The sequence below is a fragment of the Dromiciops gliroides genome, chromosome 2 (genome assembly GCF_019393635.1).
Source record: "Dromiciops gliroides isolate mDroGli1 chromosome 2, mDroGli1.pri, whole genome shotgun sequence".
Classification (NCBI taxonomy): Eukaryota; Metazoa; Chordata; class Mammalia; order Microbiotheria; family Microbiotheriidae; genus Dromiciops; species Dromiciops gliroides.
The window spans coordinates 15,024,386-15,048,328 of NC_057862.1; the positions used below are offsets into that span (position 1 = coordinate 15,024,386).

General features: G+C 41.2%; 1 protein-coding gene across 3 annotated transcripts in view; it reads left to right on the plus strand.

Annotated features, from left to right (window-relative positions):
• Positions 1-23,943, plus strand: part of PRKG1 (protein kinase cGMP-dependent 1) — a 1,388,722-nt gene that overhangs the window by 1,105,003 nt on the left and 259,776 nt on the right. For 2 of the 3 annotated variants that reach the window (XM_043987057.1, XM_043987056.1), the window contains exons 6-7: positions 11,883-11,960; positions 14,379-14,473. In XM_043987057.1, coding sequence (XP_043842992.1) covers positions 11,883-11,960; positions 14,379-14,473 — 173 coding nt within the window. Of the gene's footprint in view, positions 1-11,882; positions 11,961-14,378; positions 14,478-23,943 lie in introns of those variants that run through there. The other variant, XM_043987060.1, reaches the window with a different exon arrangement.

A 23,943-nucleotide genomic window follows, 5' to 3' on the forward strand; every position in this document is an offset into this window, starting at 1 on the left:
TATACATACACCAATATGCCAGTAATATTAGCAGTTCTCTCCTAATTTAATTTTTTAAAAATAAAATTTATTGTAATTAATCCAAAGGGTTGATATAAATTTAACCAATTTTGATTAAAGAATTTTGTCAATCTGAAAAAAAAAATAGAAATGTTATCCCAGCAGCACTTAGCCTTATAGGAATGGAAATAATGAAAGAGTTATGCAGCCAGGCCTTCTTGATTAGATAGATTAACTAAACGCTGCTTTGACCACACAGTGGGCTATCAGGAAAGGAATATTCTTGGGGAAGAGGAAAGCTCTGGTCCTGTGCCCCATGTCCCAAAGGCCACTTGCCACCTGTTTGACCTTGAGGAAGTCACTCACCTGGCTAAGTCTCAATCTCTTCATCTATGACATGAGCTTCTAGGATGCTCTTAGATTCCCAAGACCCCTTCCAGTTCTCACTCCTTAGAATGCCAGATACTCAAAAGCAGGAAGTGTCTCCATTTTGTATTGTGTCCCCAGGGCTGAGTACATCTCTAACACAATCAGCTCTTAATAAATGTTTATTCCTTCATTTTTCATTCCATGACAAGATAATTTTATGTTTCTCCTAGATGGGATGAGGCCTGATTTTCTGCTGAGATGTTTTCCACTCCCTAACTTTTTGTCTTAATTAAATTCAGTCACCCCTGAATAACCATATAGAACGTGGAAGGTGCTGTGCTAACGCACTGAGCATGCACGGGGCTTGCATCCTACTGGGTGGTTGTGACATTTACACAGTTAAGTCAATATAAAGTCCGGGGCCTACACCTGTCATTTCCATTTTTATAGGGAACTCCCTAGTGAGGAAAATCCCTTTATCAGTGTAGCTTTATAACTTACAGCCTTCTATAGTTGGTACACTGCTACACTGAAAGGTCAAGTGATTTTTCTCAGGGTCACACATCCAGTACGTGTCAGAGTCAAAATTTGAACTCTGTCCTTCCTGATTTAAAGGCCAACTCTTTGTCCACATCTCCTCAGTACAAAGTATATACAAAGTAACCTGCAGATACACCAGGCACTCCTAACTGGGCTGGACTGGGCTGGGCTGGGGGATTGTGGATCAAGAAGGCTTAATAGAGGAGGTGTTGCCTGAGTTAGGCCTAACTGTCTCTGCAGAGAATAGAAATAGTATCTCTATTACATTAATAGCTATAGGATTACAAAATGAATGGATCCTGTTGTATTTTATAACCCCTCTCCCTCCACTTTAGAAAGAACAGAGACAAAGAGAGCTCGAAGAAAATACTTTTTTGGGTCCATAATAGACACAATAAAAAGACAAAATAAATGCTTGTTGATTGAGAGACTTATTGATATTACTGACAGTCATTCAAGGAAAAGGGCCACCCCCTGAAATACCACTTCCCCTTAGGAAGCATTTTCATGGATGGAACATTTCTCCTTTTGTTTAATCAGCTTGGGCAGTGTGTTATACTGGATAGAGGATCAGCTGTGGAATTAGGAAGACCTACAATCAAATCCTGTAAAACTCTCTTGATATCTGCTGGCTATGTATAACTGGGCAAGTAATTTACCTCTCTGGGACTCCATTTTGTAATTTTTCTCCTCAGCTTTTCAGCTATAAACTGAGGGTGAGGTTATACTGAATGACCTCTGATGAAGTTGTGATGCTATGCTCAATGCCCCTCAGTAACTCTAATATAAGTTACTGATGAGCTGCTTGCTTGCCACAGTAGAAAGAGTTACTCCAATAGGAGCTTCCCACTATATTGCTAAAACCACTGTGGGTGGGCACAACACTTCCTCAAAATGAGTTCTCATCTCTTCTGTCCTTCGGGAAGACTTAGAAGAACCTCCCACTCCCTACTGAAAAGCCTTGCTCTCCATATGAACCATTCTATTGAATGACAAGTGATGGAGAACACAGTAAAACACCAAAGCTTTGTGTAACCAGGGACACGTGCATTTTAAAACTTTGACTATGTCTGTCCTGTTTAGGTTGGGGTGGCAGGTGATCTAGAAAAGATGAATGATGCCTCCCCCTCCCCATGCCCTCCCTCACTGAGTGCTGGGCTTCCCTTGGCTAAGATTTTTATACAATCTTTAAATTTCAAGTAGCCACTCTGTGATTCTGCAAGGTTTGGTTCTCTGTGACACAGTTCAGTTTAATCCAATAGCACTGGCCAGGCTCTTCCATGTGCCAGGCACTGTGCTAGGACCCAGAGATACAAAGGCAAAATGGAGACCCAACCCTGCCCTCAAGGAGATTATAGTCTACTAGAGGATGGGATGTACCCACATATAAGTAAATCCAAACAATTTTTGGAATGGAAATGTATTTTTTCAAGCATTTATTACCTGTCAGATGCAGTACCAAGCACTGGGGATATTAATACAAGCCAATCCCATCCCTGCCTTCAGGGAGTTTCCACTCTAATGGGGGAAAAGATGAATGGGGGTGTTTGGGTAGCCTTTATTTGATGACTATTTTCAAAGACACAGTGTTGGGGAGAGGGTGTGAGCTTGGCAGCATAGCATGAAGTTGACTGGGGAGTAAAAAGGTGCGTCCGGGCTAGATGTTGAGCCCTTAACCCTAAAGTTCAGGGTCCTAGGGCAGTTAATTGGAGGTGGAGGCTGAAGCCCAAAAGCCAGTGGCCTGAGGAGGGCTCCAGCGTAGGCAGGTTCACAGAGGGAGGAACACAATATTAACCAGAATGGGAAAGGTGACGCCTGATAGAGGCAAAGCTGAGAGGGAGTGCCCCTCTCCCAGGCATCAGGAATGGCCTGGACAAATGCAGAGAAGCAGGAGATGGAATGCCAAGCTTAAACCACAATGGGTGTTTGGGAGAGTGTTTAAGGGGAAAACAGGAAATCATCCTGGAAAGGGAGGCAGGAGTCAGAGTGGGCTTTGCATCCCAAGTTCTGAGGAGTTCCTATGTTATCCTAGGGGTAAGGAAGAGATCCGTGAGCTGCCAATCTTGAGAAAGCTGATATTCCTGCAATGCAGGTATCTTCATGTTACTCCCCTGCTGCAGAAGCTCTAATGGCTCCCTATTGTCCCTAGGATCAAGTGCAAACTCATCTGTTTGGCCTTGCTAGCACCTCACAGACTGTCACCTGGTCAAACCAATGGGCATTTATTCAGTACTTTCTATTTGCTTGACACTGTACTAAGCCCTGGGCAAAAAGAAGTCTCTCAGTGAGCTTCTCTTACAATGGGAAAAGGGAGAGAGCTAGAAGGTAACCATGTAGAGATGTGGAGAAGTCCTGACAGCCAGGAGTAGAGCTGGGAGAGGCATAAAGGTGTGAGTATAGGGCTATCCCGGGCACTTCCTCAAAATGGAGGTTCTGGGAGGGACTCACCAGCCAGAGGACTGAGCTGCAGGAGGGGAGAGATGGTCCAGGGCGAGGATGCCCCAGAGGCGGCAGCATCTTCCAGAGTGAGCAGCCTGCTACTGCACTGAGGAGAACTCCAGGAAGTCCTGAATGGAGCCCAAGTACAAACAGATACTTCTCAGACACCACAAGTCACTTGACTTGCCTTTGCCTCACTCCGTTTTCTAGAAAGTGAGGAGATGGTTCTAGATAACCTCTAAGGTCCCATGCAGGCCTGTATTGACAATCCCCGCCGCCATCCCATGAGATGACCGGCCTCCAATACATGCAGCCCAAGGAGCCTTCTCGCTGCTACTCTCGCGAGACATCCCATCCAATGGCTCCATACCTCTGGACAAGTTGTGTCCCATTCCTGGCCTTGCTGCCCCTCTAAACATCTAATAACCCAATCCTTAACCTGTCCCATCACCTCAGGCTCATTGTTAGAGATTTTTTAAAAATACATGTGTGTACATGCTTCCTCCGCATTACAATGGAAGATCCCTGAGGACAGGAACTGCTCTCATTTTTGTTGCTGCATCCCCAGCTCCTGGGTTGTATCTGGCACATAATCAATCCTTGATACTTGAAAGAACGATTGGTGGAAGCAATATGGTACACTCTGGACTTTTGGAAGAAGATCTTTACATTTTATAATTATTGAAAGAAACAATGTAATAAATTCATTTTATTCTAATAGCTATTTCTAGGTCAGACTCTTAATTTGGAGTTGGGTTAACTTAAATGAATGGGGGAATGCTAGCTTGCCTCAGATATGCAATTTTATTTTTGACTAAGGAGATTAGGCGTGAAATGAAGCATCCCAATCAGTTGGATTGAGCCTTCTGCATGTCTTGGTGTGCTGGATGAGAATGTTCATTTGGATAATCTCTGAGAGTACGACATGGGGATTGGAAAATCCAATTGGAGAATGGTAGGAATCCTTCAAAACCTCCCGCAAACAGGACACAGACTCTGTTTGTGGAAGTTCAGATAAGGTTTCCTTCAGCTTTGTGTGATAGTCACAGTCTGTATTTAACAAGTCTGGGCTGCCTCTGCTGGGTCAACAAGTGCTTTTAAATCTTAAACTGTAAAGGTATTTGCAAGGATTAAAGGATGGGATGTAATCTGGGCCACCTAAGATGTGAAGAGCTCCAACTTTTCAAAGACAGAAACCAGCAGAGAGAGGCAGGACTATCCAGGCCTCCAGAGTTTTGTTGGTGTTATCCAGAGTGCTAAAGGTTAGCTGGGGGAATCCAGAGAAAAAGAAAGTATTTGAAAGCAGAAAAGGAAGACTCTTTCTTCCTTTAGCCAGAAAGTTTGGAGGTGGGGATAATAAGGAAGGAGACCCATGAGAGGAGAAAGATGAAGCAAAGGGTCAAATAAGTATTTTAATAGGATTATTTTGAAAACTTAGAAAGAGGAACTCATGGTTTAAGAAACTAGAAAGGAAATATGCCACTACATGTGTGGCCTGTTATGGGGGAAAAATAAGCTGTTTCTTTTTTTTTAAATGAATGATGATATTCTGGAAACTGCTTAGAGACAGGAGTACAGCATGAAAGATACCCACCTGGTAAGGTATAGGGGAATAGGGAAGTCTTAGCAAGGTTATTCATTAGGGTTTTATTTTCTACTTCAGTTGGTGATCTTTCCCTTTTAAATTTATTTTGTTTTAAGCTAGATCATTTTCAGTATTGTCATTTATGTTGATAAGCAAGTGGTGGCATGCTTGAATTTTCATATCTTGCATTTCACAGGAGAAAAATAGAAAGTCTTGACTTCAGACTCCATCAAAACTTTTCCCTGCCCTCTTATGGAGACTATTAGCTGAGTGAGTCCTTGCTGTGAAATGTAAGCAGTGGAAATAAGCTCGTGTCCAATCTTCAGTGGACGATGAGACCACATTAAGGGATAAGTGAGTGAATTTTCAGAGAATCACTGGGGTTGTGTTAGGATAAGTGGAGGATCAATAGAGTTCCAGTATTGGTACAGGATAGGATAGAGCCAGACTCTCCATTGAATGGGATGTGACTAGCCAAAATGACTCTGTAGTTATTATGTATAATAGAAAATCAATCATAAAGTATGTATTTAATAGGATGAATTTTTAAAAAATACCTTACCTACCTTGGGAATTGAGCAAAGGTGCAACTAGCAATGATTCACTATTTATTGAGACAAATGTTTTAAAAAATTCTCTTATAAAGAATATGCATCATCTAAATGAAACACCTTAAGTAGTAACAGTGCGACCTAAAACCCCAGATATTTAAAATGTTTATGTTTATAATGGCAACTGAGTCAGCTTAGGGAGAGCATGGAGATGAGTGACTTGAACACAAAATGACAGTCTTTTGTAAGATTTGTTCCTGACATTAGAAATACGGTAAGCTGAACATCCTGGCTAATTTCCAGTCTGTGCTCTGCATTGAAAATGAACAGAAAGCAAAGCTACACAAGAAACCTTCAGTAGGGAGAGTGAGTATCCCAGGCATGGGGCATAGCCAATGAGTGAAGAGATGAGGAGTGGAGAGACAGGGCATCATATGTAAGGAATTGCAAGAAGGCTAATGCTGCTACCATACTCACAGAGTATGTGGAAGTAATAAAAGAAGATGTAATAAGACTGAAAATCTAAAAAAAGACAAAGCTGCCAAAGGCCTTTAAATGCCAAACAGAGGATATTTTTGAATCCTCGAAACAAATATTTGATCCTAGAGGCAACATGGAGTCACCAGAATTTACTGAGTAAAAAGGGAGATTTGGTTACATCTTAGCTTAAGAAAAACAAACACTTTGGCATCTGAGTGGAGCCCAGATTAGTGGAGTAGACTTAAGGCAGGGAGACCAACTAGGAGGCTATTACAATAGTCCAGGTGAGAGGCAATGAAGGCCTGTATAAGTGCGGTGACTGGGTGAGTGGAGAGGGGACTTATGCAAATAATATTGGCAAGGTAGAAACTACAGGACTTAACCACAGATTATATACATGTGGTCAATAAGACAGAGGAATCAAGTTATGAGCCTTAGAGTTAAGGAAGATGGCAGGGCCTTAACTGCAATATGGGAAGTTAGAAGAGGGGAGTATTTAGGGGGAAAAATAATGAGTACTCTATTGACATGTTGTGTTCTTCTTGACATTCTGATTGTACTTTTAGTATTTTTGTATCCATATACGTGCTTCATCCCTTTCAATCAGTAGAATGATCAGGAACCATATAGCCTAAATGTATTCATTTTACAGATGAGGAAACAGAGTTACAGAGGTTAAAAAGAATTTTGTAATGCAATATACATAACATGAGATTGGAAACCCAGTCTCCTAATGCCAAATCATTGAACATTTTCTGCTATAGCACACTGCCTCAATCACCTGACTTATTAAACCTGATATTCTGCAGACAACTCAAATTTAACCTTGACAAAACAGAATTCCTTATTGTGCCCCCATCCCAAACAACAACAGACAACAACAAAAACAACTTCTTTTCTGCACTTCCCTATTACTATCGATTGTATCAGGAACTTTCCCACCACCCAAAGTCTCAGTCTCAGTGTCATCTTCAACTCCTCATTCTCACTTACCCTACATGCCCAATTGGTGGCCAAAAGCTCTTCTTTATTGCCCCTTCTTTCCATTCACAGAGCCTTGACCTTCACTCAGGCCTTCATCACTGCTCACCTTGACTCTGCCTCGAGTCTCACTTATCTTCTCCTTGGCTGCCAGGGATTTTCTTAAAGGGAAAATCTAACCATGTCAAATATTCTCCTCTTCTTCCCCTTGCTCAGTGGCTCCCTATTTCTCTCATGATCAATACAAACTCTTCTATTTGTAATGACAGTTCTTCCATACCTGACCCCTTCATCCCTGTGACATCCAGTAACAATAGTCCTTGGACACAACACTCCCACCTCAATGCCCTTGCATTGGCTGTTCCCCATGCCTGTCATGCCCTCTCTCCCTCCCCATCTCTGCCACTTGGCTTCCTGGACCTTTTTCAGAACTCAAGGGGGCAACTAGTTGGCACAGTGGATAAAGCACTGGCCCTGGATTCAGGAGGACCTGAGTTCAAATCCAGCCTCAGATGCTTGACACTTACTAGTTGTGTGACCCTGGGCAAGTCACTCAACCCTCATTTCCATGCAAAAACCAATCAACCAACCAAAGAAACAACAACAAAAAAAAAACTCAGTTGAAATTCCACCTTTTGCAGGGTTTTTTTTCTGGTCTTCCCCGACTCCTAGTGACTCCCTTTCTGAGGTCTCTTTCCATTTGCTCTGTGTATGTCTTGTGTTTACTTAGTTATTGGCATATGGTCCCCTCCATTAGAATGTGAGCTTTTTGAGGACAGGAGCAGTTTTTGACTTTCATTATAACCCCAGTGCTTAGCACAGTGTGTGCTACATAGTAAGTGCTTAATAAATCTTTACTGGCTCGCTACAGATTCCATGCAAATTCATCTCTAGGTCCTTGCCTTCAACTGCTCAGTACAACAACACTGTCATTCCCACATGTCACACGTGGACAGCTGAAATCATCCAGGAAATTTATCAGTAGCAGCTCTCCCCTTCCCCACCCCACTGCCTTGCTCAAGTGCCTAGCCGGCATATATAGTTGGCCAGCTGCATGCCTGCCCTTTTCAACCCTAGGTCACATATGTTAAAACACTTTGAAACCTAGGGCACTATACCAATACCAGCTGTCCATATTAGGTCAGACTGGAGCCAGATGCCCATGCTTTGTCCTAAGTTGCTCCCGGTGGAAGGAGATGGGGACTTCCTTGGGTGGGATCACCAGCCATGCAGAATTCTCTAGGGCTGACAAGTGCCCCTGTCTAGTCTGGCAGACAAACTCTGACCTTGAGTCACACAGGACTTCCCCATACAGGACTTTAAGAGGTGGAGGGCGGACACTTCAGAAGCAGCTTTTTGTACTCCCGAGGGCACCTGGTTGAGTGGATGGCATACAAGAAAGACATTGTCCATGGCAGAGGTGATGAGTCTCGAGTTCTTGGATCTTGACCTTAGTTCAGTCCCTGCCCAGCTAAGCCATAAGTCTATGGAGTGTCAGCAGGCACCAATTTTGCTGTATCAGCATCTTGGCCAACTAGCAACCATGAAATGCGAGTGACCTGGACCTTTCCACACAGACTTTGGGGAAACTCTATTACCTGTTTCCTAACTTCATGAGACAGAAATCTACAATGTAATTCAAAAAGAACCAGGAAAAAATGTCTCTAGAGAGAACATATTGAAGGGAAAAAAATGAAAAAAAAAGTTCTTATATAAAATGTGAAATCCCCAACTTTGAGATTTCAACCACTAGTTTTACCATAAATACAACATCTCCCCCCACTGTGAGGAGGGGAATAGGCAGAGAAAAAGGAATTGTACTTCATCTTTATATTTATTTTCTTCTGCATAAGACAAGCTGTCACATTTTGGAGAACCAAAATTAAGCAGCACTGTTCATTTACTCATTCATTCAAAGAGCATTTATTATGCCCTAATTATATACCATTTATATGTTATATATTATATATAGACACATATAATATATACTATAGCATATACATACCATATATATAATTGTGCTGGGGATAAAAAGGACAACCAAACGATTTTCTTCGTACCTTCAAGGAGCTCCCATTCGACTCTGTTTCTTTTAGTTTACCCATTGTGTTTCTTACTTCTATCAATGTCAGTGGCCTCTGTACCCCTTCAAAATCCTTTTTTCCTCAGTTGTTTCACAGACCAAATGTAATTATTCTGAGCCATATTTTCCCTCAGTGAACATGAGTAAAATAGGAAGAAGAAAGTCATAGACTATGTGACTGAATTAGATAAATAATAATTACTTCATGTCTGCTTCCTTGCAGCACTTGTAGTCTGCTGACAATATTGTTTCCTCTGCAATCCTTCACAGTTTTTGATATTTTTCTTTGTAAGTAGTCTTAGCTCTTCTTATATTCTGTCTTCAGCTGAACAGAGTTCCTCAAGGTCAAGAGTCATTTGTTTTTTCTGGTACATTTTCTTCCTTCCCCACTGAGATATGTGGGATGTCAGTGCAGTAGAATGCTATTTGCTGCTGTGGACAATGCCTTTGTGTTCTAACCTTGGCTATCCAAAGATAAGGGTCTGGTTATTTCAAGTAAAACACACACACAAACATACACACACACACACACACACACACACACACACTCACACACACACACACACACACACACTGAGCCAATCAGTAGCTAAGTAGCTGTCCATTTATTTATCTAATTTCATTTTTTAAAATTAGTTTTACCTGCCATGGTTAGAGAAAATTTTGCTATGAAAGGAAGATTTGTGTGTGTGTGTGTGTGTGTGTGAGGTAGTTGGGGTTAAGTGACTTGCACCTAGCTGCCCCGTAGCTATCCATTTATGGTGTTGTGTTAGAACTACCCTGGTCAAGATGGCAATGGTAGTTAGATATTTATTGTCAGGATAAACCTGGTCAAGTCAATTTAATCTATGCCTGTCTCCATTTCCTCCTCTATAAAATGCAGATACCAATAGTACCCAGGCCACGGTGTTGTTATGAGAATCAAATGGAATGCCATTTGGAAACTGCTTTGCAAACCATAAAGTGCTACCTAAATGCTAGCAATAACTTTTCTGGCTACTATTATTTCCAATGAAGTCATCAACAAGCACTTATTAAATGCTTACTATGTGTAATAGCAAGAAATTGTAAGAAATTCGATTCAACATTTTTTAAAGAACCTTCTGCGTGCTAATCATTGTGCTGGATGCTAGGGATAGAAAACCAAAAATGAAACAGTCCTTTCTCTTCAGGACCTTACATTCCAAGGATAGAAGGGGGATAAATAAAAGATAAATAAATACAAAATACATAAAAAATGATTTTGTTAGAGGGGGATGAGGAAAGGAGCTAGAACAATGCTAACAAAGGAGGGTCCCTAGAAGGAAGGGTCTCATGCAGCAGGTGATGCTAGAGCTGATCCTCAGAAGTGAGGGATTCCAAGAGACAGAGAATGGGGGATAGCTTATGCAAAGACATGGCACCAAAAGATCAACCGTCTTTTACTGGGAAAAAACTAATTGACTGAAAAGTTTGTAAGAGGGAACAATGTGAAATCTGTCCAGAGAGATAGGTTGAATCCAGATTTCAAGAAGCTTTAAATGTCAAACAAATTTGTCTTTTATGCTAAAGGAAATACCATGTGATTGTGACTTCTTGAGCAAAAGAATGCCATGAATCAATTCCAAATATCATCTTATGCATGCCTGAACTCTCTCTTAGATTGGATGCTCTATGAAGACAGGGCCATTGATACCTTCTTCATTCTTGTATCCTCTCTAGTCTCCAGCACAGTGCTTTGTTCACAGTAGATACCCAATAAGTATTTGTTGAATGAATGAATGGATGGATGAATGAATGAATGAATTACAGAAGTCTTTGGTCTACTAACATAATTCAGAAAGAAAGGAATGATTTCCAACTTTGAATGGAAGTCATAATGAAAATGGATTATAGGAAGTTCAGTGCCAAAATGGTGAATGGTTAAAATTGTAAGGAGAAATAGCACAGGTTTACAAGGCTATATCATGATGCTCCATCTAATGGATATTACAGGTACATTGTGAATTCTGCATCTCATAATAACAGCTGACAGTAATGTTTTCTGTCCCCAACCACGGCTCCCTGCTAAGTTACAAAGAAGCTCTAGACCAGATGGTGTGGTTCTCATTTTTCAGTTTGTATGCCTCCTGACCCAGCAATGAGCCCTCTCCTACCTTCCCTTAGAGAAATTACTTCTGGTCTTAGAAGGAATAATTCTTGCTCTGGGAATATGCTGAGTGCCTGTGGCTGGGGCAGAATCCTGATACCCTGATTGGGATAGTCTGTATATAGCCTTCCTGTGATACTTGAAAGTCTGACTATCTCAGGCTCGGCAGGTACTGGGCTCGAATTAGTTCCACAAAATCATTTTTACCACAAGGAATTCTCTTTGGCAGAGTCAAAAGACAAAGCACAGAAGCCTTGATATTAAAGAATAAAATGAGCCCCTAAGACTTAATTTAAGCCCTGCTACATTTTCTTGATGCGGATGAAGAATAACCAGATGGCATTGACAAATAATAGAGAAATCCCAGCTTAATGAGTACTTCTGAAGTTCTGTCCGACCCTCTTTCTGTCAATAGAAGGGGAAATTGTATATTCCCCTCTCATCCATTTCAGAGAAGGAAGCAGGGGATTGTGGATGTACTTCCCTAGGAGGAGAAGGCGATCATAAGCACAATGCTAAGAAAAATGGGCAAAGTTGAAATGGTTCATTCATAATTATTATGCTCCGTGATTTAAGGCAATTCCATAATCATTGTGGGTGCCAGTGTTGACAAATTTTCCTACCCTGCTTTTATGGCATAAACTGTAAGGGTTGTCTTGTGCCTCAGTCAATCTCTCTTGTCTAGGATGGTTTTTCAGATTGTCTGTTATTCCTTATATTTTTCAGACGCACTATGAGAATGGGGAATACATCATCAGGCAAGGGGCCCGAGGGGATACCTTCTTCATCATCAGCAAAGGGACGGTAAGTTTTGTTTCTGCTTTTACATCCTGGTACCTAGCTCAGTGACTAGTATGGTCAGAGGAGCATTATCTGTATCAGTCAGAATACTTAAGGATCCTCAGTATGAGAGTTGGATTGGGGGGTGGGGGGAAAGTCAGACAAATTGAATCTCAGATTTTCCAGAATCAAAGAAAATTAATCTGAGTAAAACCCAGTATTTCATAGGTTAATTGATTAGCATATATTAACTCATCTTCCATGTTTGAAAATGGACAGAAAATCTATTGTTATTTGAATAGACCCAGCTGATGCTCTTGGTCCCAGAGGTCCTTTCCCTGTGCAACTGAGGGTATTCTCCCTTCATGCCACTAATGGACCCACTGTTACTATGAGCTACACTGTTGGAGGTGCTCTGTTGTCATGAATCTCCACCCCTTCCTGAAAGAATCAAAAGTTTGTGGCCAAATTCAGGTGAATGGAGCTTCATTCAGGGTGCCCATTTTTAAGTCTTTTAAAGGAGGAAGTCAGTGAGAGAAACACACACAGCAATAATCCCTTGGCCATTAGCTTCTGGGGACCATGGGGATTTGAGGAGAACTTTTGTTTCCTGCATTTCTGTGATTAAGCATGCTGTGTAGCGCTTGCTGCTAGTGATGCTGTATACATTAACCAACCTGGTTGTCTGAAGGCCCATACCTTCAGTCTGAAGGATGAGCTAGGAAGCCTTTCCAGATCACAGAGTCATAGATTGAGCTCTAAATCTTAGAAGTCATTGAGTCTCACCTTCTCATTTCACCACTGGGTAACTAAGCCACAGGGCAAAGAAGTGGTCTGCCTGGGATCATACAGGTAGGATGTTTAAGAGGTGGGACCATAAATCTACAGCCAGAAGGGACTTCGAAGGTTGTCTGGCTTAGAGGCAATATTTGTAAAGCATTTTGCAAACGTTAAAGCACTGTATGAATGGCACTTTTTGTTTATTGTTATCCACTTTATCGCAGTCATTTTATAGATGAAGAACCAAAGACACAGAGAGGTTAGGTGATTTACCCAGAGCCACATACCAAAAACATTTCAGAGGTGATATCCTAAACTTAGAGCTGGAAATGATTTTAGAGGCCTTCCAGTTTAATACTTTATTTTACATATGTGGAAACTGAGGCTTAGAGGTTAAATGACTTTCCCATGTTCACAGATCTAGTACGTACCTCATGTGGGATTCAAATCTGGATCTTTCTGAATCCTAACTGCAGGGCTCCATCCCAGCTTGCATAACATTGTCAGGGTCTTTGGGAACCCAAAGATGAGTCACTGGAAGGGGAATTCTGTAGAAACATGGAAGGGCATAAATTCCAAATCAAGGACCCTGGCCCTCTGGTAGTTCTTCCCATAGGCCCATGGGAATTTCGTGGGAAAGGGGGATCAACATTTTTGCCTCATCCTCATGCTTCTTCATCAGCCAGGAATCCTCCCAGACCTGACATGGCGATTCTTGGGAAAAGTGAGAGTGGAGTACTGATCTGTGCTAATTCCTGTAGAAAAAGGGGAGAGGTGCAAGGTGAGGCAGCCTCATTCATAAAGACAAAGAGGAGACACAGGAAAGAGAAGGTAGAGTGGGGATGGCAGAAAGCCCAAGACTTAGCATTTTAATGAGCCTGGTATTTGCCTTAGAACAAAAAAGAAACCAAGCCATTTCCCTACATTTTAAAAAATTAAATGGGAAAATGGAGCCATAGGGGAGATATTTTCTCTGGGCCACTAAACCTGTTTTCTTTCCAGAAAATGCAGTAAGAGATGCAGCAGGGGGCCCTGGCCCTTCAGATGGGCCTCTCTGTCTTTGTTTCCTTCCATTTATTCAAGCGGAAAAAACATCTTCGCCTCTCTAAAGAACCTATCCGCTCCAGTCAGAGGAAGAGGTGACAGTTTATGCTTTGAAATAACTTCAACAAATTGCATTTCCGCCTCCCACCTCATCAAATTGGCAGAAATCTGAGTCACCAACACTGTGACACCAAATTGTTTATCATTGACCTTGGGGTCCTTTAATTCTCTTCCAGAAGTCAATGCTTTACAGTGGAAAGAATGTTTGATTGGAGTTGGGAGAAGACTTGGGATCAAGTTCCAGCTTTGGGTACTTATTTAGTTTCTCTGGGCCTTAGTATTCTGTGTAAATGACAGGGTTTGCGCTGGGTTACTTTTTAGCTTTCCAAATCTATGGGGGTGTGTGTGTATGTGGGGATGGGGTTGCTGGAGGACATAAGAGACCGGAGAAATCGCTTCCTGATCAAGGAATTCTTCATGGAGCAGAGACACTGGGGCTGTCCCTTGAAGGATGAATGCACATTTGTGCTAAGCCCAAGAGGGCCGTCTTTACCCACCAGCACTTGTAACCAAGGCTTTATTCTCCTAACATGTTCATTCTCTCCTTTCTGTCCTTAGGTAAATGTTACTCGAGAAGATTCCCCAAGTGAAGACCCAATCTTTCTCCGCACTTTAGGGAAAGGAGATTGGTTTGGAGAAAAGGCCCTGCAGGGGTAAGTGGAGACTCTTATTGTGTTGTTAAATTGGGAGTCATAATGAACACCTTCCTGCTGCTATAAGTTGCTGATGGGCCAGAATCATGTACACCTGTATCACTGTGTTGTTGTTTCCAATGGAGTCTCACATACAAACAGACCTTTACTGAATACCTGGCAATGTCCATGCTGATGACCTCCATGGGCCTTCTGAAGCCACAGAATGGATAAAGCACTGACTCATAATCAACTAAAAAGGGGAAGGGGAAGGGGAAAGGACTCGACATTTAAAAGAGCCTGCTATGTGCAGGGCAGTGTGTGAAGTAATTTAAAAAGTACTGGTTGAACATATGATATCTAAGGTTCCTTCTTTCTCTATACCTCTGGTCCTATGAAATTATCACTTTACTGAGAGAATTTCTCCTTTTCCATCTCAAGCATGGGAATATCTCTCAAGGTTCTTTGAAGGTAAGAAGGGAATTGAATGGAAAGGAGAAAGATTTATTGAATGTGCCAGGTTCTGAAGATATAGGAAAGATTCTCTGACCTTAAGGCACTCACATTTTAATCAGGGGAGAGAGTATATATAGGTAGGCTTAGCTGCAGGGGACTTTGGAGAGCAATGGCCAGGCAGGTGGTCCCTGATCATTGACTATTGGGAAATAGGTAGTAGGACCGAGCAAGGGGCTGGAATGCAGTTCTTGGTTACCTCAGCGATAGTAGGGGTGAGGATTAGGAGATGTCCAAAGGATTAGAGACATCCAAAGCTCAGCAGGAATTGGTCAATGTGGACTACTTTGTCTGTGGTTTCAGTTTATCTTGCTTTCTAGAGTATCTAATCTTTCCAACAGTTGCAGCACATACACTTATATACTGATCACAACTCTGTTCCAGACATACTTTCAGTTTCCTGGGCAATAGAGGGCTTAAATACCTTGCCCATGGTCACATAGATGGTGTGTGTCAGAAGCAGGACCTGAAGCCAGGTTTTTCTGACTTTGAGGCTGCTTCTCGGGGCATGGTGCCATATTTTAGCACACTGACATCCCCTTGAAACCTCACAGAGCATTTTGGTCCTGTATGAGGGGTATAGCACACTCGGTGGAATACTGTGCTTAAAGGCAAGTCAAGGACCTGGTAAATCACAACTGATCTTCTTATTGGATGGTAGATATGGATTGTAGGAATCTCAAAAGAGGAAATAATAATGGATTAGGAGGTCTTTGGTGTTGTTCTTTGCACACAATGCGTTGGTGACTTCAACACTGCATTCTTTGGGACAAAGAAAGATAAATGCATGCGCTATCTAAAACCAATTACTTAGCAAAATTTGCTTGAAATCTTTTAATTAGTTATCATTAAGAAGTTGTGTGGATAGGGCCATCAGATCTTATATCCCTAGTTTTGCTGCAAAGTATAAGCTTCAGTTCTACTGTGAAGACAGAAACATTTTTGGCAAAACCCTATGTCCCATTTGAGACCTTAGAATCACAGAGACATTGGATGTCAGAAGTGAAAAAGCCCACTGAGGCCCAACCCTTTCATTTGATAGAGCAAGAGCCTGAGGTCCACAATATCCAAGTATTTAATTTGTTTTAGAGCCAGTCCCAGAATGCCCTTGAATAGGAAACAGGCAGCTGGCAGAATCTGGGTACCCAATTCCAGGTGCAAGCCTGTTTATCTGAAAGAATTAGCAACAGGGGGTTACTGATCCTCAAAATGGTTCAGAATAGAAACAAGTTTTTTATTTCTGCTCAGATTTAGAAATTGCATCATAAAACTTTGGCGACACATGTTCCACAAACAAAGCTCAGCAATTTGTCGTTTTCCCCTTCAGGATCAGAGGGGATGGGTTTTTTCCCTCTTTCTGAGTTCACAGACAGAGAACTGTAATAGCACATTTTGAGCATTTGCTTCTCTCCCTGTAGTCGCATCCCTTTGAACTAATCCACTCATAAATGTGCCAGCCACTCAGTGGCTTCATATGTGAACCTGTTGGCATCAGATTTTGTGCTATGCTTTTCATGTGTGAAGTCTGGAAGAAGTGTTAGGGAGAACATGTCCCCAAAGAAGGGCACCCACAGAAAGGATCTTGGATAAGGGAATCTCCAGGTGTACCTCCCCTGGCCTCATGCACATCTATTTGTGCTTTAGAAGCTGGGTTTCCAAAAGGGAAATAAAACCAGGAAAGAAATGTCTGTATGAGGAAGACCTAGAAACTGTCTTTTTCCAGCAGAGCCAATTAGCTAAAAATAGCCTTTCCTTATTGGAGTCATTGGTCAATATGTCCTGTCCATTGCTGTCAGATTAATTTTAGGATCATAGGCACATAAAACTTGTTCTGGAAGGGGCAACTGAGCTGTCTCATTCAAACCCATGATTCATCCAATGAAGATACAAAGGCACAGTATACTGAAAGGATTTTTATAAAGATCACACAGATAGTACACTTGAGAGGCAGGATTTGAATCCAGTCAGTGAATTCTCCACTACATTATGTTGGTTGCTCATCCTAATGAACTGCTCTGATCACATCACTCCATGACTCCCAACCATTCAGTGGCTCCCTGCTAGCAAACAATTTATGAATAAACAAGAGAGAGAGAGAGAGAGAGCAGTGTGAGGTGTAAAATGGATAATTTCAATTATATTAAATTAAAGTATTTGTACAAATAAAACTAATATAGCCAAGATCAGAAGGAAAGCAGACAATTGGGGAAAATGTATAAACAGTTTCTCAGATAAATGTCTCATATCTCAAACATATAAAGAACTTTGTCAAATCTAATATGAGTCACTCCCCAATTGATGAATGGTCAAAGGATATGAAGAAGCTGTTTTCCGATAAAAAAATAAAAACAATTTATAGCCTTATGAAAAAAATCTCCAAATCATTATTCATTGAGAAATGCAAATTAAAACAATCTTGAGATCATTTTACACCTATCATATTGCACATATCATAACATGATTGAAGGGGTTGTAGAAATATTTGGGCACTAATTCACTGTCGGTGGAACTGTGAACTGATCTAATCATTTTGGAGAGCAAAATGGAATTATGGAATTATGCCCAAAGAGTTATTAAACTGCCTATACTCTTCCATCTAGTAATACCACTACAAGGTCTGTTTCCAAAGATGATTTGGGGAAAAGGAAAAGAACCTGTATGTTCTAAAATATTTACAGAAGCTCTCTTTGTGGCAGCAAAGAAATGGATATTGCAGTGATGCCCATCAATTGGGGAATGGCTGAACAAGTTGTGGTATATGATTGTGATGGAATATTATTGTGCTGTAAGAAATGATGTTTGATGATCTTAGAAAAAACATGGATAGACTGGCATGAAATAATGAAGAGTAAAATGAGCAGAACCAAGAGGACAGTAACATCAATAATGTTTTAAGAACAACTTTGAGAGACTGTCATTTTGACTATTATAAATACCCTAAATAACTACAAAGGCTCTATGAAGGAAGATGCTATCTGCATCCAGAGGAAGAACTGATAAATAGAAGTATGTATAGAATGGTTTTACATAAATACACATATGTGTATCTAATAGTAGCCATCTCTAGGATGGGGAGGGGGAAGGAAGAAAAGAAAAAAGAAAGAGATCATTGCATGATAAATTTACATATATATATATTTTAAATAGCAATTTATACATAATGGATTTACAGTTTCATGTGCAATCACCATTTTTTTTTCTTTTCCATCATCTTCTGGAAATGCTTGTTTTATTTCTTAAGTTCAGAATTGGAAAAAATGCTAGTCATAAGAGACTCTCTACAATATGGTCCTGAGACCAACAAACCATTATTAAGTATGTTTTGTTAGCATAACCCACTATGTGGGTGATAAAAATGACAACCTGCCCTCTAGAACATGAAATTCTATTATGGGAATATGATATACCAAAGTAAGAATAAAATGAGTCAGAGCATGATTAGATCAGTCAAAGGATAGTTCAGAGAAAGAATTTAAGGAAAATGGAGGTGGGAGAGGCTTTAAAAAAAATTTCACCAAACTAATATCATGGGGAAGGGAATAGGATGTAGGGAAAGTTAACAATAGTAACTGTGAAAAAAATTTTGAAGCAGAGGCAAGAGTAATGTAAGATAATGATGATTGATGGATGGATTGATGATGATTGGATGAAGACATGGATTGATTGATGGCAATGAGGATGGATGGATAATGATGAGAATTGATTGATGTTGATAAAACATATGGTATGTCCTTTGCTGGGCTATTGTGAAGAAAACTCTTTGTCAGGTATAAGGTACTATATAAATGTTATCTACTACTGTTGTTGCCAGAATCAACCTCATGGTTTTATTGTATGAAAATCTCTCTTTAAAGTAATGTATAAATGTAGTTTACTATAAAAAAATGATGAGCAGGATGCTATCAGAAAAACCCAGAAAGCCCTACATGAGCTGATGCAGCATGAAACGTACTCTATACAAAATAACAACAACACCGTAAGATGATCTGCTGTGAAGAACTTGCTGATTTTCAGAAATGCAATGATCCAAGATAACTCTGAACTGATGGTGTCTGAATACAGATTGAAGCATTAAAAAAATTCACCAAACTTTCAAGCCAGAGGGATCATATCAGATATCGTTTCAGCCAGCAGCTTCCCACCTCGAATTAGAAATTGCCAAGGCATTGCTCCTTTGGCTCTGACTTTCAGTGGCCTCTTCATTCAAATCCAACCCTACCCTCTTCCACATAAAACCATGTTTCCTGAAATGCTGAAGCATGAATGAATAAGTGAGTGAAAAAGATTTACATACTTAATATGTGCAAAGCACTTTCTTGTATGCTGAGATTAATACATAGAAAAAGGCAAGTGAGTACCTGCTCTCAAGGAGCTCACATTTAATGAGGGGGACAACACAGATGGAAATCTTCAGTTGCAAGGCAGATGGAGAGGTCTTGGGATCCTTAGGAGGTCATGGCAAAGAAAATGTTAATTCCTCTTCCTTTATGTCATTTCCACTGATAAAAATACAATTTACTGATGTTGAACCACTAACTGTGCCGAGGACTTTGGTGCTGAAAATGTTCTTTTCTGGATCTTCAGTAGCCGGGGCTATAGCATCTACAAGAACCATGGCCAGGCTGCATTTCTCCACAGGAGCTGCTTCTCAGGGTGATAGCTGAGGGCACTAGGCAGGAAGTAGAGTTATTCTCTCTCTCTCTCTCTCTCTCTCTCTCTCTCTCTCTCTCTCTCTCTCTCTCTCTCTCTCTCTCTCTCTGTCTGTCTCTGTGTGTGAGTTTGTGTGTTTCTGTGTCTCTCTTTCAGTCTCTCCGTCTCTCTGTCTCTCTGTCTGTCTCTCTGTCTCTGTCTCTCTGTCTCTCTCTGTTTTTCATAGTAAACCATCATTACAATATTGCTGTTTACTCTTGGTTCTGTGCTCACTTCACTTTGCATCAGCTCATATAAGTCTTCAGGTTTTCCTGAACCCCACCCCCCACCTCAGCATTTCTTATAACACAATATTATTCCATCACAATCATACCACAACTTGTTCAACCATCCCCCAACTTATGTACATCCTCTCAATTTCCACTTCTCTGCCACCACAAAAAGACAAGTGTGGCTATTCTCAAGGCTCTTGGGTTCAGTGTCCTGGGTGTCCTCCATTGTAATCTGAAGGGAGATTGTGGTCAGGGTGGTGCTGGTGATTTGACTAGCCTGGCAAGGCTGTCTCTTTTTTCTGGCTCAGTGTCCTGCAGCTTCAAGGTTGATTTGCCTGCCCTGGGAATAGCACTTGGTTGGTAGTTGGTGGGAAAACCTGTCTCCTCCTCTGCAGGGATTTCTTCTTTGCATATTGTCTGTAAGAGCTAAGCCAGAGGAGGTGGTGCCAGGTACAGGACTCTTGTGCTTATTTTAACCCACCCCAAGTTGACCTTTCCTTTCTAACTCTAGATGCCAGTGTGCCTGGCCATATACACACATTACCTTTTAGAAAGATTCTTAGCGTCGTGTGCTCATTTTCAAGAGTCTGATGATTTCTGTTGAGCTGTCTCTACCATCCCCAGGTTTTGAATTTTCACTAATATCTTGATGCCCTCTTTTATAATTCATTCACAAAACCACAGATTTATAGTTGGAGGGGCCTTATGGGTAAGTAGTTCAGGGATTCTTATCTCTTTTTATGATGTGTACCTCTTGGGCATTCTGGTGAAGCCTCTAGACCCCTTCTCAGGGTAATATTTTTAAATGCATAGGATTAAAAAGGAAAGCAATTATATTGAACTATACCTGTCAAAATGTTATTAGATAATTTCACAGATGCCAGATTAAGGACCCCTCATTTAGCCCAATACCCTCATTTTAAAAATGAGGATACTTAGGCCCAGAGAGGTTAAGTGACTTGGCAAGGTCAGAGTTAGGATTTGAACACAGACCCTGTGCTATCAAAGCAATATCTCTGATGTCACAGGACCTGGTTTTGAATCTTGTCTTTGTTCCTTGCTATCTGCTTTCTTTGGACAAGTCACTTGAGCTCCTGATTCCTCAGTTTGCTCCTCTGTAAACATGAGGGTGTTGGATGAGATCCACCCCGCCCCAGGTTCCTTCCAGCCCCATGCTCCTATGGACTAAAACCCTTGACCCTGAACCACACTGCTCGCTTCAATCTTTTGTATTTGTGTCCCCTTATTATCTTTTTCTCAAGCATCATTGTTCTAACAGAATAAAAGGTCTGACTTTTCCTCATTCAGATTGTATTTCATTTCTTGTTTCTATCTGGACAGCTTGAACCTTGTGGGTCTTTCTGAGCATCTACGTAGTTATTTGAATTTTACAGCCATTGATCCCTCCTTATTCAGGACCTAATATTTCAAATTATGATTTTTCTACAAATAAAATTTCGATCTCTCAGGGAAATGGTTTCCTAAAAGTCCTTTCAAGCCACCCAGGAGTACTTTCACAGTGTCCTGAAAGGGGAATCGTGTTCACGGCTCCTACTGAGGGAGGGAACACTGATGTTAATTTCCTGCACAGTGAATGCAGCTTTGCCTGTTATTTTTTGGTCTAAGAGAGCCCAGGGCTGGTGTTGATTTACATACCTGGTTTGTTCTTTTAGGACAGTGACAATTATGGCCATGTTATCATTATGTTTATGGCCAATGCCATGTTCATATATGCTACAAAATGGGGAAACCTTTTCCTCCCTGGGAAGAACACCATAAAGGGAAAATCTAAGAAGTGGAAGTATAGAATTTCAGAGATGAAAGGGAGCTTTGAACCCAGTGAATTCCAAACCATCCTGACCAACACATCTATGGAAGGTTGGGTAGAACCCTGGCTTTGGCATCAGAGCTGTTTGCTGCTTGTGAGCCTTTGCAAAGTCACTTAACTTCTCAGTTTACTTATCTGTAAAACAAAAGCGCTGGACTGGCACTCTGTTCAGGTCTAGGTACCTACGATCCTCTGACAAGAGCTTGCCAAAGATTGATTAGACACCCACTACCTCACAAGGCCTATCCACTCTGAGGTCACTGCTATGGAAGAAGATGGAAGAGCACTGGCATTGGGGTCAGAGAACCCGAATTGGAATCCTGGCTCCACCACTCACTCCCTTTATGAGCATCGTCTCTCTGAGCTGCAGCTTCTTTCTCAGTAAAATGAGGGCATGAATCAGAAGAGCTCTAAGGTCCCTTCTCACTTTACATCCATTAACCTCAGATCTTAATTATTGGGAAGTTTTTGCTCACAACAAGATAAAACCCATCTTTCTGTAGCTTCTGCCCATTATTCATGATTTTGGCCTCTGGGGACAAGGAGAACGATTCTAATCCATCTTCTGAGGGCCAGTCCTTCAAATATTGAAAACAGCTGTCAGCTTCTCCCCCTCTAGCTTCTCTTCTTTTTCTCTCTTGCCCCACTTTGTCTGGGTCCCCTCAAAGCAAGGCATTATGGGAGCATAATCTAGAGCTGGAAGGGACTTGAAAGACTATCATTGACAAAGGAGGAAACTGAGACCTGGACACATTATCTGGATAGCATTCTCCATCCTTCACTGCCTGTTTGCTGTTCAGAATCAGTAACTTAATGGGTTGGTGAGGTACAGAATTTGTTTTATCCCCTGGACCATCAGAATTGTCAGATCCAAAGGCTTTGCAGAATACAAAGGTTATGATGGTGTCAGCTGCTGCCTTAAAAACATTTTGAGTTCATGGGGATTGAGAAAAAGTCCATTTTTCTTCTACTGGAGATGAGACTTGGGCAACAAGAACTTGAATGATCTTTTAAAAGGCTGCCCATTTCCTCCAATGGTTAGGGCAAACATCAGAGTGTCTGCACATTTTTCTATAAACTGGTTCACCATCCCCTGCTGTCACAAACATCAGGTCACTTTCCATGGTGAAATTGAGGAAAATGACAGAAGCGATGAGATTCCGCATTCTCATTTACAAAGCATGTCACTCAGTTCTTGTAAAATTCTCCAGGTGTTACAAGAAAAGGGGAAAGATAAGAGATGTTTATAATTCTCCTTGAAAATAGTGATTATTAAATGGGTTTTGGTAAAAGCTAATCTTTTAGGTAATGATCCACTAATAAGAGCTGATCTTTCTATAATGCTTTATGACTTGCAAAGTGCTTTAAATATATTTATTACAATTGTTCTGCACGGGGTATTATCATCCATCTTTATAGAAGGGGAAACTAAGGAAGATGGAAGTTACTTGCCAAGGATTACGTAGCTAGCATATGGATGAAACAGGCCTGGAACTCAACCTTTATATTTCCTAAGTGGCTAAATGTGCCTCAGACACTGAATAGCCATGTGACCTTGGGCAAGTTACTGAATCTCAGATATTCCTCATTTATGGAATGGGAGGGTGCCTTAGATAATCCTTCAGTAGCCTTCTAGCTCTAGGTTTATGCCTCCATATGATTAAAAGTCTATGATTTAACCAGTCAACTAACATTTATTAAACACCTAATTTGTGCTAGGTTTTATGCTAAATGCTAGGGAGAGAGAGATAGAGACAGACAGGGGGCAGCTAGGTGGCGTAGTGGATAAGTACTGGCCTCGGATTCAGGAGGACCTGAGTTAAAATCCAGCCTTAGACACTTGACACTAGCTGTGTGACCCTGGGCAAGGCACTTAACCCTCATTGCCCCACAAGAAACAAAAAAAAAGGGACAGACAGACAGGGAGAAAGGGACACAGAGAGACAGACAGAGATAGATAGAGGGATAAGGGGGAGAGAGGAAGGATGGACACTAAAGATTAAGTGGTATATTCAGGATCACACAGCCAGTATGTGTAAAATACAGCCCTTGACTCAGGTCTTCCTGGCTCTAAGGCTGGCTATTTATCCATAGTATAAAATGCAAGAATTAGTGTGCCCATTTGATAGATTAAGAAACTGATGACCAGAAAAATCCTAGAGAAATTTAATGATTTGCCTAGGATTACACACAAGTGAATGCCAGAGCTGGGACTCCAAACCAGTCTT